The sequence below is a fragment of the Sprattus sprattus genome (assembly GCF_963457725.1).
Source record: "Sprattus sprattus genome assembly, chromosome: 3".
In the NCBI taxonomy this organism is placed as follows: Eukaryota; Metazoa; Chordata; class Actinopteri; order Clupeiformes; family Clupeidae; genus Sprattus; species Sprattus sprattus.
Window position 1 is genome coordinate 41,067,973 of NC_137922.1, and position 12,842 is coordinate 41,080,814.

At 46.0% G+C, this 12,842-nt stretch overlaps 1 protein-coding gene across 5 annotated transcripts; it reads right to left on the reverse strand.

Annotated features, from left to right (window-relative positions):
• Positions 1–61: 61 nt before the first annotated feature.
• On the reverse strand, positions 62–12,767 carry fbrs (fibrosin). Of its 5 annotated transcripts, none has more exons than XM_080835122.1 (18): positions 10,666–12,767; positions 10,202–10,381; positions 9,602–9,637; positions 9,353–9,382; positions 9,199–9,241; positions 8,595–8,973; positions 8,088–8,305; positions 7,542–7,816; positions 6,801–6,869; positions 6,553–6,648; positions 5,963–6,031; positions 5,748–5,786; positions 5,097–5,180; positions 4,767–4,929; positions 4,376–4,456; positions 3,985–4,068; positions 3,408–3,624; positions 62–3,041 (listed from the first exon to the last, which is right to left on the reverse strand). In XM_080835122.1, exons 1-18 carry the CDS (start codon positions 10,972–10,974, stop codon positions 1,466–1,468), a joined length of 3,948 nt encoding a protein of 1,315 aa, XP_080691248.1. In that variant the 5' UTR covers positions 10,975–12,767; the 3' UTR covers positions 62–1,465. The 5 variants fall into 5 exon arrangements, with proteins under 5 accessions (XP_080691248.1, XP_080691247.1, XP_080691246.1 ...); XM_080835121.1 differs by having other exon boundaries at positions 3,408–3,621; positions 5,109–5,180; positions 10,202–10,399; XM_080835120.1 differs by having other exon boundaries at positions 5,109–5,180; positions 10,202–10,399.
• Between the last annotated feature and the right edge of the window lie 75 nt (positions 12,768–12,842).

A 12,842-nucleotide genomic window follows, 5' to 3' on the forward strand; every position in this document is an offset into this window, starting at 1 on the left:
TGCAAGTAAATAACCAACAATTCATTTAATAATTAATCTTTGTGGTTTTCTTTTCAAGGGGAACATGGTTTAAAAGGTATAAAATAGTTTTATTCAAATAATTCGCCCCAAATGTCCAGTTCTCCATGTCAGGGAGTCCCTTCAGTCCTGTTTTTATACAGGCTCAAGACCCACATTCCTTTTTTAACTTTTGACTCGTCCACATGATGTCCCATGCATCAATCCATCCATCACGCGAGGCATTTTAATCATCACAGTCGCCTTTGGGCTTTCTAAGTCCCTGTCATGATTGAAACATATAAACACACATACACGCACACGCATACAGTTTAGACATATTGTCTCAAGTATAAATATTAAGCAGAGTACTCAGTGACAAAGAAGCCAGACACTGACTGTTCCTGTTTCAGTTCAAAGCCATTACATTTCAAGAAATGGACGCGAGAGCTCTGGGGGCGTTGCATTTGTCGGATCAGGGACATCTCTAACATATGACTAACATGGGAGTGCATTTGATAATACCTGAAACAATGACAATATAACATAAACAGTGAATATATTTATTATAGAAGGTAATTAATGTTAACAATAACAATTAAAAAGGCAATATTACTATACTACTATATTCTTGTCCAGCTCACTCTCACAGAGCTAGGATAGAGGAAGATGAGGAGACCTGTTTCTGAAAAAAAAAAAAAAAAAAAAAACATTACCCACAAAAGGTGTACAGGTTATATTACCATTGACGCTTTAGGATTAAAACAAAGACAATTTTGGATGTTATAGATGTGATTGTTGAGGTGGAGGAAAACTTAAAAGGAAGTGTTTTTCTGCATTTATTTGCTTTTTCTTTTGCTTTTTTCCTCTTTTCTTTAAACATACAAGAATGTTGTTTTGTTGAGCTATTGAAAACCCGAAGTAACAGCAGATATTCCCCTAATCTCCCTGCCAATTTAATAGACACTTTATTTTTTGTTTGCACTTCACATACACCCACTCACCACTTAAGGGAAGATGTAGAGCCTCATTTTGTGTACAAGAGTGCACTTACGTCTGAATGTGTACAGGTCCATTCCTTCCATTATTAAAACTTCCAAAATGACATGTATAGGTCTCTTTCCATTACATTACAGTTAATGGATATGCTCTGAATCAACCACAGGCCTTTTTTTTTTTTTTTAAACAGTTATGAACCGTGAGCACATTTAACAGAGTACCTTTTAAAATTGCACTGATAGAAGAAACCACAGTGAATGCATGAGCGGCCTCCATAAGGCTCTCTTGTCCACAACCTGACCCTCCCAAGAGGGTGAGGCATGTTTTCCTGCACAGACTTCTCCCTTTTGCAGGGAGAAAAGCTAAAAACAAAACAAAACAAAAGAAAACAAAAAGAGAAAAATAATAGTTTCAGCACAGAAAAAAAAATAGTAATTTTTTCCCTTGATCTCCAGGTTTCCTCCCTGTACTATCTGGATTCAGCGTCTTTGTGGGCGCTAAACAGTGCCAGTTCGGCCACCCCACCCAGTCTGGAAGGTCTCGGGGGCGTTGAGGCCCGGCTGGCCACTGAGGGAATGAGGGGAGGGGGCGCCCCCACCAGACCAGCAGGAGTCTTGGTCAGGATTCCGTTGGGGATGTGTGCTGATGGGTGCAGGTGACCCAGGCGCGAGTACAACCCCAGGTGATGCGCTGATGAGGCAGCCCCTGGTCCGTGGAGGTGTTGGTGTTGGAGGAGGCCGGCGTGCAGCTGCTCCAGGTGGGAAGCGTGAGACGGACTGTGCAGGTGGGGGTTGGACAGGTGCGGGTGAGGGTGATGGTGGTGGTGGGGATGCATGCCGAAGTAGCGCACCCGCTCAAAGTCCTCGCGCAGGATCTGCGCTCGCTGCTCCTCATCCAGCAGACCTCCGCCGGGACCCCCCACCTGCGGCGGGCGGTCGAAGGGGTGCGCGATCAAGAAGTCTGGCCGCCCTGACACGGAAGCGGACGAGTTGGGTGGAGTGGCCACGCGCTGGGCGTGGTGATTGTTGGCATGGGCTGCAGCAGCCTCCATGAGCCGCTGGGCCTGCTGGTGCTGCAGCAGGCGGGACAGATGAGGGTCTGAGCGGAGGGCCAGGTGGGGGTCGGTCCGTAGAGCCAGTTCACGCCGCTGCTGTTGCTGCTGCTGTTGGGCGGCCAGCTCCCGCCACTGGTCCCAGGAAGGGTAGTGGTGGGGCGCCTGTGAGTGGGCCTGATGCTGCATGTGTTGGTGGGCCACAAAACGTTCGGCCCCCGCACCACCCAGATATGCCTCGAGGGCCGCTGCCCGCGAGCGTTCCAGCAGCGCTGGGTGGGGATGCTGGGTAAGCGCCGGCAGGGGCACCCCGGGTGTAGGGGTCAGCGACAAGCCCGAGGAAGGTGTGGAGGGGTGATGCTGGTGTTGGCGGCTGCTGGGTCGTTCATAGCTGTGTTGGGGCATCGGCTCCTCTTTGCGCTCCTCCTTCACCTTTACGGGATGCAGCAGCATGTTGGGCGGCGGCTTGGAGACGGGAGTGGTGGTGCGGTCGCTCTTCTTGGCCTGGTGAGAGGTGACCGTGGAGGACGAGGAGGAAGAGGAGGCCGGGCCAACGCTGTCTCTTTGGGAGGAGTGGTGTGGCTCAGGGCCCACGGAGTGCGGCAGCTGTGGAGGTGCGTGGCGTGGGAAGTGGTCCAGAGGGGAGGACGCTAGTGAAGTGGAGTTGGGTGGCGGGGTGGTGAGGACGGAGGAGGAGGATGAGCGCGGCCTGTCTGGAGCAGAGGAAGACGCTGTCACCGCCGGCTGCCTGGAGGACTGATGGGAGGAGTGCGGTGGTCGCTTGTCGACGTCACGGTCTCGCTCCCTCTCCCGGTCCCTACTGGGCCCCTCGGACGGGCCCCCGCTACTGCTCAGGGAGGCCCCCAGGCCGTTTATGTGGGAGATGGGGGTGCTGCTGCGGTGCTGCTGCTGTTGCTGCTGCTGCTGCTGCTGCTTTATGGGCGGGGCTCCTGGGGACATCCTCATAGGCTGCCGTCCATACAGCATGTTGTCCCTGAGAAGAAGGAGCAAACCAAAACAAGACCTGGTTAACAAGTGGTAACAGCACAATGGAAAACCATACTTCAGGGAAAAACTCTTTAACTGCCTTATAATATTCCACAGACTGTACATGTTATTTTCCTAGATTTTAAATTCCTTTGAAAACGTCTTGTACCTGTTTGTTTTTGGCACCTAATCAAAATAAACAAACAGCAAGCCCTTTTTGCATGAGGAAATTTAACATAATGTGACATGCATTCCTAAAGGCCTTTGTGCTTCAAATGAAACCCACCAAAATGGAATTGATTAAATAGCCTTCAAGCGTTTAACAACAGAGCAGGAAGGGACCTTCTAGTACACGCCGTCAAGCCAGACTTACCTGTCTCTCTCATCTTTGATGTGGGTCACCTCCCTCCTCTCCGGCTCCTTCCCTCGCTCCCGCTCATCCCGTTTCTCTCCAGCCTTTGCCCAGGGAGGACCGGAGGGGAAAGATGGAGGGGCCACATGCAGGCGATTCCAGGGGTCGTGGGGGTTCCCCATTCCTCCTACTGCGGGACCAGTGGCAGCGTCCTTATGGCCAAACACAGAGCTAGCTGCTGGGGGAGAGAGAAGGAAAGCAAGAGAAAAGGAGACAGTAGGCATGTTAAAGTGTTCTTGTGTTCCTGGCACATGGCAACAATTATCAGGACTCCTGTATTAAATACGTCAGAGAAATTGAATGGAAAACTGCAGACTTGTGATGGACTTTATTTAAGATTCTCCAGACACTTTGAGTACTTTAGAGACAGTCATCACCATACTTCCACAAAGCCTGGATCAAGGCCTGTATTCATGAAACATTTAAAACGTTACCCTATCTTTTCCATAAGAAAACAGACCTCCGCATCAGTTTATAAGGGACTGTATCAATTCAAGTGTTGTGTACTTTCACAGGAAGCTAAATCAACTGGACTCACCCAGCGTGGGGCTTCCCAGTCCACCAAAAGCACCCGTCCCCAGTGCTCCCAGCGGGGTGAAAGGTGGTGAACGCCCATAAGGATCTAAAACAAACACTTGTGTCAGTTTTATGTACCCTTCAAGCCCTAGATGCATCGGTGTTAAAAATAAGTAGGGAAAGCAGTTTTCCAACCTGATCTTTGAGACTAAGAGAAACAAAGTCACAAATACTACAGGGTAAACAAAACATCAGTTGTGGACCAGAAGGAGGGAAACTATGTTGTAACAATGTGTGATTCATGGGTCGTTCATTTTTGCTTTGTTTTTTTTTAAGAAGAAACATGATGAAGGCTGTGACTGGCTGGTAATGGTTACAGTCAAACAACTCTACTGACACAGCTGCTGGCTTACCCAGATGGGCAGCAGGGCTGAGGAAAGACGAGTGGGGCGTTGATGGTGGTATGAACGGGGAGGAGGTTGGATTGACTCCACCTGCAGGGACACAGGGGTCAACACACACACACACACACATGAACTCCCCACGCCTCGCTCACACAGAGACTGTGCACAAGACAAGATACACTACTGCAGCACTGCTGGTGGGAGGGCATTTAATGACCTCTTCAGGAAAAGGCTATTGACAGGGTGGTCATTTTCCACCTCTGTCATTTCGGTTTCAATCCCTCTATATTTAAAAGCGTATCCAAGGCATTGTGTCCTTTCAGACAGTACAGGCTCTTAAGCTCTTTGCTTAGGTGAAAGCTGGCTGTATTGGACGGCGGGGACTTTGGATGATACCCACCACTGGCTGCGAACAGGCCGCCCGGTCTGGTGAGGTCATGGGTTGGGGGTATAGTTCCTCCGAGGACCCCCAAACCTCCCAATCCGCTCATGCCACCAGAGCCGGGCAGACGGGCCATCAGGTCATTACGGAAGTCCAGCTTGTGCGGGTCTGCCTGCATCAGCTGAGAGAGAGATATCCAAAGACATTGGGGTGTAAAACACTTTAAACTGCCTAACCTGCCCTAAATTGATCAAAAATTAACAATCTGTAGGCAGGGTGTAATGCAAGTGCAGCAGAACATTTCAAAGAGACGCCACAGAAAGTTTAATTTCAGGCACGTCTGCTCACTGAAGGGCTGACCTTGACTTTCTCTTGATGCCTGAGGATCATCCAAGCAACACGGACATGCATGGCACACCACTTTCCAGGCTTCTGTTCACAGAGAGGTCAAAACACTTAATTAATCAGAGGTGACTGGTCCAGATTGTTAGCTCGACACCTGTCATTTATTACCCAATCGGGTTGCCCTCCAAGACATACCACTGGCAACTCTGTTAAGCAGCACATCTTTTTCTACTTTTATGGGATGCACCTTTACTAGACATCTTTACTTTATGTGTACACATGCGGTGTTTAAACTTCCAGCAAAACCAGGGGGAAAACATGGAGATGAAAAAAAAAATTAAAAATGTTGTTCAGTGGCAATGAAAGGCTATGGCACCAGCAAATCCAGGTGCATTTAAGGATTCTGACAGTAATACAACAATAAACACCTTGTAAATCTATTATTCAGATCTATATATAATTTGCTACATGGCTAAAGTTGCAAGCCCATGTGTAGCTTACTTATTTGGGGTAGTGCATACCTAGGTTTATAGCATGTGCTTATTCAATTAATTCTGCAAAGCATTGTAATGTTTAAAAAAAAAATTAATACATCAATACATTCATGAAGACTGCATCACAGCATTTGGAAATAAAAAGGACAATGCTGCTTACATTACTGACTTTAAGCGATGCTGTAAATGGGTCTGTGAGCTGGGAAAACAAAGAGAAACAGGTGTCAAACAGGTGTTGAAGACAGAACACAATGCAACACGATCCAGAACCCAAATACAGAAGGAAGTCAGAATTCAGTTGGGTAGTTATGCAAGCCTGATCCAACTAATGACACTGGGCATCAAAGATTGTCAGCAAAACTATCTACAACTTACCCGTGGATCTTTGGGTTGCAGATGGGGGGGGATGACCCCCAAACGAGCAGTCATCTCTGGAGCCGCCCCCTGGAGGGCAACAAGCTGTCAATTTTAGCACTTTACACTTCTTTTTAACAAGTTCACTGACGAATGAAAACAAAAAACAAATAGAAAAAAATTGCTCTCCAAAGACTCAAATGTAAATTCAATCCAACTGGGATAGCGAAGATCAAACTCTACAACAGACGTATTATTGAACACATATTATCCATATTCTGTGGTTCATACATAAATTCACACACACACACACACACACATATATATATGCCTGTGTAAGTGCACGCCTATGTGTAGCATGCATAGTTGGTTTCAGACCAACCTTATCTCTACACTAAACAGTCAGATGAGGACAAATGTCATGCCCTCTGGGCAGGTGTCTGCCCCAGGTGTACGTGTGCGGGAGAGCGGTCTATGCACTCCGCTAGTGCACTTTGCCTGCTCTTAAAAAACCCCGGTTGAAGCTTCTCTAAGGTGTGGCTCTCCTGGTAATCTCTTACATAAAACAAGAAGTACTTTAAAACAGAATGGAATGAAAATGGAGCACGTACCTTAGGCTGGAACGCGCCTTGCAGTGAGCTGAAGGGACCCGTAGGTGGGATAACTGGCTGGATTCCTGGCACCGGCGGTGGATACTGTGGAAAGTACTGTAAACATAAGAAAACATGACAGTGCCTAAGATCCACACATACTTCCAGACTATGTTTTGATGCCAATGGCCACTGAAAGGTCAAGCAGGATAGGATGGCCAAGAGGCAGGTCCTAGGGCCTCTGCAGTCATGGTTTTTAAAGGTTGTACCTGTCTGTGGCTGATACGTACAGGGTGCCTGAAGAGGCTCTCCATCTTCGTCGCTGGATACTTGTCAAACTGAAGAATTAAAACAACAAAAAAGATGTTCAAACAGAGGCAAAAGTCAACATGTCTTGACATGAAGTTAATGCAGTCATTTAAAACATACCAGTTTATGTCAGTGTTAATTTAATCACTAGGGGTACAACAAACAGTTGGACTATTTTCAGGTTAAAAAAAAAAAAGTTTAATTGAATGTTACTATTGAGCCTGTTGGCCAAAGGCCATAGTGTATCGGCAAGCTTCCAAGTCGATGCAAGTGCAGTGTGTATAATGTTTTTATAAAGATTCTTTAATCAGAAATTAACACAGACATGATATAATGTACTTCAACAGAATAAGGAATAGGACGAAAATATTTAAAACCAAATGGGTAAAATATTTTTAAGCATGCATGCCAAAACTGAATAAGATCCTACACTATGGAATAGTAGTTTTAACAGACTCTCCGAAAACAGGAGAAACCCTTTTTATCTACACATTCCATGTTTAAAAAAAAAAAAAAAGAGAAAAAGACTTGAGACCTTTCCTAACCTCAACAGGCACAGAATTGTTTCTTTATCACTACCACAAAATAAACCTTGTAACCCTGAGACAATCAACACTCTTCACAGCAAATGTTTTGACTCGCTCCCAAAAACACACACACCCTAAAGCAGGCAATAGAATGCGTGTGGAGTAAAAGCTCACCAGAGGAGGCGCCTGTGCAGTGGGGTGCAGGAAGTGTTGGTGGGTGTGCGTGTGCTGGTGCTGGTGGTTGTGCTGATGGAACTGATAGGACATGGGCTGGATGGAGGGCTGGGCCTGCGAGGGCCTGGTGGTGCTGTTGGACGTGGCGCTGGACACCGAGGGGCCTGTGGAGCTCGAGCCGCTGCTGGCCCCAGGGGCTGACGAGCGGCCGTCGCGCTCCGTGCCCTGAGAGGCCAGGTACTGAGAGTTCAGCTCCTGACGTAGCCGGTCCTGGTCTGTGGGTGGGAAGACGGAGGGAAGGGAAAGAAAGCAGCAATAAGCTCATAAATTGGCCCATGCCTACCCTGGTGTGGCTGTTTATACAAAATATACCTGACGTATCAGAAATCTAGCAAGTATGGGAAATGAATAGCCAGTCAGTCTATTAAAGCCATGTGCAATTTGTAGTTACAATCCAATTCGCTTTAAAAACAATTATTGGAGAGTGGGTCTGGTAGCCACATATACACCCACTTGGGCGGCCGTGTGATAGCCATGGACCCTTACCTGCTGCTGAATGACTGGACACCTGTAGTAGAGGGGGTGGAGGGGGAAGACCAGGGGAGTAGGTGCGAGAGTTGGGGCGGGATGGGGGACGGTGAGATCCGGTGGCCCCTGGGCCTCGGCCATGGGGCAGGGGCACACCAATGGAGGGCGTTGGAGGTCGCATGGAAGAGGACGAGGCCATCGAGGAAGATGGTGGCTTAATTGAGGTACTGTTCCTGCTGGATAAGACACAGGAAATTTTACTGGCTTTCTTATCTATTCTCTCCTACAGACATTCTTACATATTTACTTCCAATCTTCAGAGACCCAACCACGATCAGATACAACTGCACATATTTCAGCCATTTATGTTGACACTGACTTATGACCAACACTTTTGCATGCCTCAGCTAATGAAAGTTAATTAACCAATTAATCACATTAATAACGCTTATTAAACCCATCACAACAGAGTAAACCTCAATGTGCCCTTGTTCACCCACAAAGGCAATTGCCACCATCACACACCTGCTGTTGACACCCATGCTGTACGTATTGGAAGAGGGGCGACATGGGAAGGTAAGGAAGGGCTTGTGTTTGGGCCGAGGGGAGCTGTTGCCACGCTCCGGCAGCCTATGGTGCACCATGTGACCATTGCCGTTGATTTGCTCGGCCAGGGAGGTGGCGGTGGCGATGGGGGTGGAGTGGGACAGAGGAAGGCAGGACAGTGAGGATGAGGTGGAGGTAGACAGGGGCTCGGGGTAAGGCAGGTCCAGACTCCTCTCCTGACTGCGCTCTAGCCCGGAGACGCGGGGCGTGACGGCCAGACGGGGCACCCGACAGTGAGTGGGCACCAGGGGACAGCCGTTGGTGACAGTCGATGCGATACTCAACGGCACTGGCTCCACTGCAAGTGAAAGCAACTCACGTTACAGCTACTGTACTGGACTGCGTTTCCCAAAAAAATTCTCTACATCATTTAACCATGGTAGTTCAGTAACACTTTTGGGAAATGCACCTCTGTTTCACTTATAAAGACCGGAAGTGAGCAAAATAGACGGTTATTCTAAGACATATCATTTAGATAGCAATCCTCAAGATTTGCAAGAAAAAGGCCACATGCCATGTTTACCTTTCTTGACGAAGAATATTGGTTCCATTTCATTGTCAGAACCCTGAGAACAAGAAATAAGATTACTTAACAATCAATAAAGTACTCATACTGATAATTCAGATGTTCATAATTCACAGGATTGATCTCAAGAGTTTTAAGAATAATCACCAACCTTATCGCCTGAATCGCTCTCAGTGTCACACTGAAAGGTTAAGGGAAAGATTATTAGAATATTCCTCAGAACTGGCTTAGACGACAGCTACAGTCAGACTCAAAAAGCAAGAGTTAAATCTATATGTTACCGGTCTAGGTATTTACTGACATTCATTTGTTTACGTATGTTTGAACTATTTCCAGAGTCTGCTTGTAGTATATTGACCAAATGTTTATGCAATTTCATCAAGTCAAAGGGTAAACTTACAATGTATCCTGTCTCCACAAAGTGATTCCCAGAGGCCTGAAAAAAGGATTGATATGATTAGCAACATCATTGAGAGATATGGTGTTCTCCAAACATTATAAGTTTTCTTGCACCTGAGGTCACCATGCACAGACCAATCAGTAAGTAGATTTAACTTCCACAGATCTATAGCTTCACATTCACATTATCCAAGTATGTTAAAACCTATGACAGGGCATGTGCCGGCATAGCCGTTTCATAATAAAGTAAAGGGTACTTCTTTAAACCACTTTCTTGGTAAAACACATGACTTTGCTATCATGTAGGACAAAGTTAAACTCACTTATGGGGGATAAAATGCACATGCCAAAAAGGATTACATAAACCACAATGCGCGTAATTTCATACAAAGCATTGTTGGGAATTTGGTTGTTTGGCACATTAGAAGGAACTCGCTATGCCTGTTTGTTCTACATTTTGACACTTGGCAACTTAAAAAAAAGAAAAGAAGTATAAATGATCAATATGACTGAGGGTCAATCAAAATGTAATGGTTGAGTCCCACACACTGGTAAACAAACATCCCAAACCCTAAACATGGTGTCTAAATTTCTGCCACACCTTATCTTCTCTCTTCCTCTTTCTTTTCCTCTCTCCCTTTCTGTATTTATCCCAGCTGCTGGTGGTGAAACTGGCTGGTGCTCCTTCCTCTGGCTCTGACAGGGGCCCTCCACCGTTCTCCTCCGGGCCCCTCTTCCTCTTGCTCCCTCTCCCCATGAGCCCACCAGCACGTTCTGGGGGCTTCATAGAACAGTCCATCTGTAAAAACAATCTGATTCTCTCACGGCAATTCTTAGGCACATGCACAGAGAATTTAGGCAAGCCTTGGGTTCAAGAAGATGACATTGCGCTACAATAACACAAACTCCAACCACAGCAGAAGCATAGCTACAATCAAAACAACAGCTTTTCTCAGGTAAACATGGGGAGGAAAACAAGATGAAGTTACACATCCTTTATCTTCTCATTATCACATTAGAAGCAGTTCCAAACTGAGTTCATTAGCAAATATACAGGACAATTACCTCCAAGGCCTCCAAGCTTATGAAGCTGGAAATGGCAAAGCCATCTATTATATCTTCTTCGCAGGAAACAGACTCTCGCTTTCTCCGGCGAGGAGGCCTGTGCCTGACACCAGGGAAACCAGGCCGACATTCTGCACCAGCCGCACCAAGTAAGGAGTCGCCCCTGCAAACCTCCTGGTCTGAGGCCGAAGAGGGAGACGAAGCCCTGTGCTCGGCTAGATTTGCTCTCCTTCTGCGTCGTTCTCTGTCGCGTTGAGAACGGGAGCGACGGCTTTGCCTGCACCCACCGTTTCGACTCGGACCGTCCATGTCAAAATGCACTGCACCAATCCAAGTCCAACTAAAGGCACTTTAAATCCCGGTCCGGTCGAAGGCACTCCCTTGTCTCAATATGAACAAACACCTTCTGGACTCGCTGTGGAGTCCCTGTGTAAAATGGCGTTAATAGTCCTGTCTATATTTCAGAGTCTGCCGGAGACAGTACGGCATCAGTGCAGTTCAGTAGAGTCATGTTACAAAAACCAGTTGGATCGGCAATAAAATTATTCTACGTTAAATCCACATAGCTGTCTTGCTGTCAACACATGGCTGACTTAATCAGAAGTAATGATCAAAACATTCTAAAGATGCTTCAGCATGCTAGCAAACATCCCGATAGCTTGCTATGCTGAATATCCTTTTGTACACAAAATGGATGTGGCTAACGTCGTTGTCTACCGCTACAACTGGATTAACGATAGTTGTAGTTAAACTGACTCCTCAACCATCTTTTATTTTGGGTTCCCGAAGTCAAGTCTCATTTAGAATGGACAATTTTCATAACCCGATTCAACATAGCTAAAAAATAATCCTAATGTGTTAGCTTTTAGCAACAAATCTGGCTAGTTGGCTGACGTTTTCATCAGCTAACGTTATTCGACTTGTGAGCCACCTTGGTAATGTTTCTTACATTAAATTCACAAAGAAGTGAAAACACGGGTCACTAAGACTATTCTTGGATAGGCAGATGACCGGAATGGAATCAAACAATCAATCAAACCGTTTAACTGTCTGAATGTTGTTCCTTCATCTAACGTTTACTAGCTAGCACAGTAGTTGCAATGACGATAATATCCTCAACATTTAACATTAGCAGTCTTAGCCCGCCAGCTACGTCAGATAGTTATATCAATGCTAATTCCAGGGCGGACAAATATCTCTTTCAACATGATATAAAATAGTTGAAAGGCTGAAACATATTAATGAATATCAGCAACACGCAGGCATAATCGTTCTCATATCCTTTGCGTTGCTGGCTAAACGCCATCGGAACAGATGAGGTTAGCAAGCATATAGCTACTTTGTTAACGTTACCTAGCTAGCTAGCCAGCTAGCAGGCTTGCTGTATGTAGACCATGCCCCATAATTATTTGACTGATCTAGCTTTAAAAATAATAGCTAGTCAAGCCAATGAGCTAAAATCGAACACGCTTAAAGTCGTACAATTTAACAACGCTACATGTACAATTTATGTTACAGATCAAATGGCTATTTCCGACGGACAATGCTAAAAGAAAACAACAGTTAGACTAGAAAGGTTGCCGACATTCTTTCCATCGTTGGGGAGGCAGGAAGGATCCAATGCCAATGGTTGTATTATCTTACTAGCTAAGAAAGAAGTGGCTAACAAGTTAGCTAGCTAACTGGTTGGATCTAATTAATTTACGTATGGAAACAGTCGGACGGGTAATAGGCAATGTAGTGAACTGACACCTTTCAATTAAATAATAATAATTTAGTCGTTCTTCTGTCAATCTGATTTTTTTCCGATACCCATTAAACCAAAATATCCAAGGCCGAGCAAAAAGCCTCGAGCTAGATTTACAGAGACATGAAACGTCGACCAAACCCCGCATAGGCCGGACAAGTTCCGCGGCCCACTGTAATCCACTGTGTTGGAGGAAGTTGAATAATCTGCCGACGTCTCCGATCAAATCGAATCAACTTTTAGCCGGAGTCCTCTCTTGTAAGCGTATGATGGCACAGACGAATTATCTAACCACCAAAATAGATTTATATATTTTATATTGTCTTAAATTAGCAACGTATCTCTAGGGCATACAACCCTGGACAGACGAGCTGTATTGTGCTCCAGTAGGATTTCTTCCTCTGCACTTTACGAGGATAGGACAAATCCT

Excerpts from the sequence above, each read along its gene's own strand:
- fbrs (XM_080835118.1), bottom strand. The coding sequence starts at position 10,974 with ATGGACGGTCCGAGTCGAAACGGTGGGTGCAGGCAAAGCCGTCGCTCC. Across the intron at positions 5,181-5,747 it reads CATCGCTTAAAGTCAGTAAT|AAGCCTGGAAAGTGGTGTGC; the intron begins GTAAGCAGCATT and ends CTCTGTGAACAG. Across the intron at positions 4,069-4,375 it reads CAGCCCTGCTGCCCATCTGG|ATCCTTATGGGCGTTCACCA; the intron begins GTAAGCCAGCAG and ends TGTTTGTTTTAG.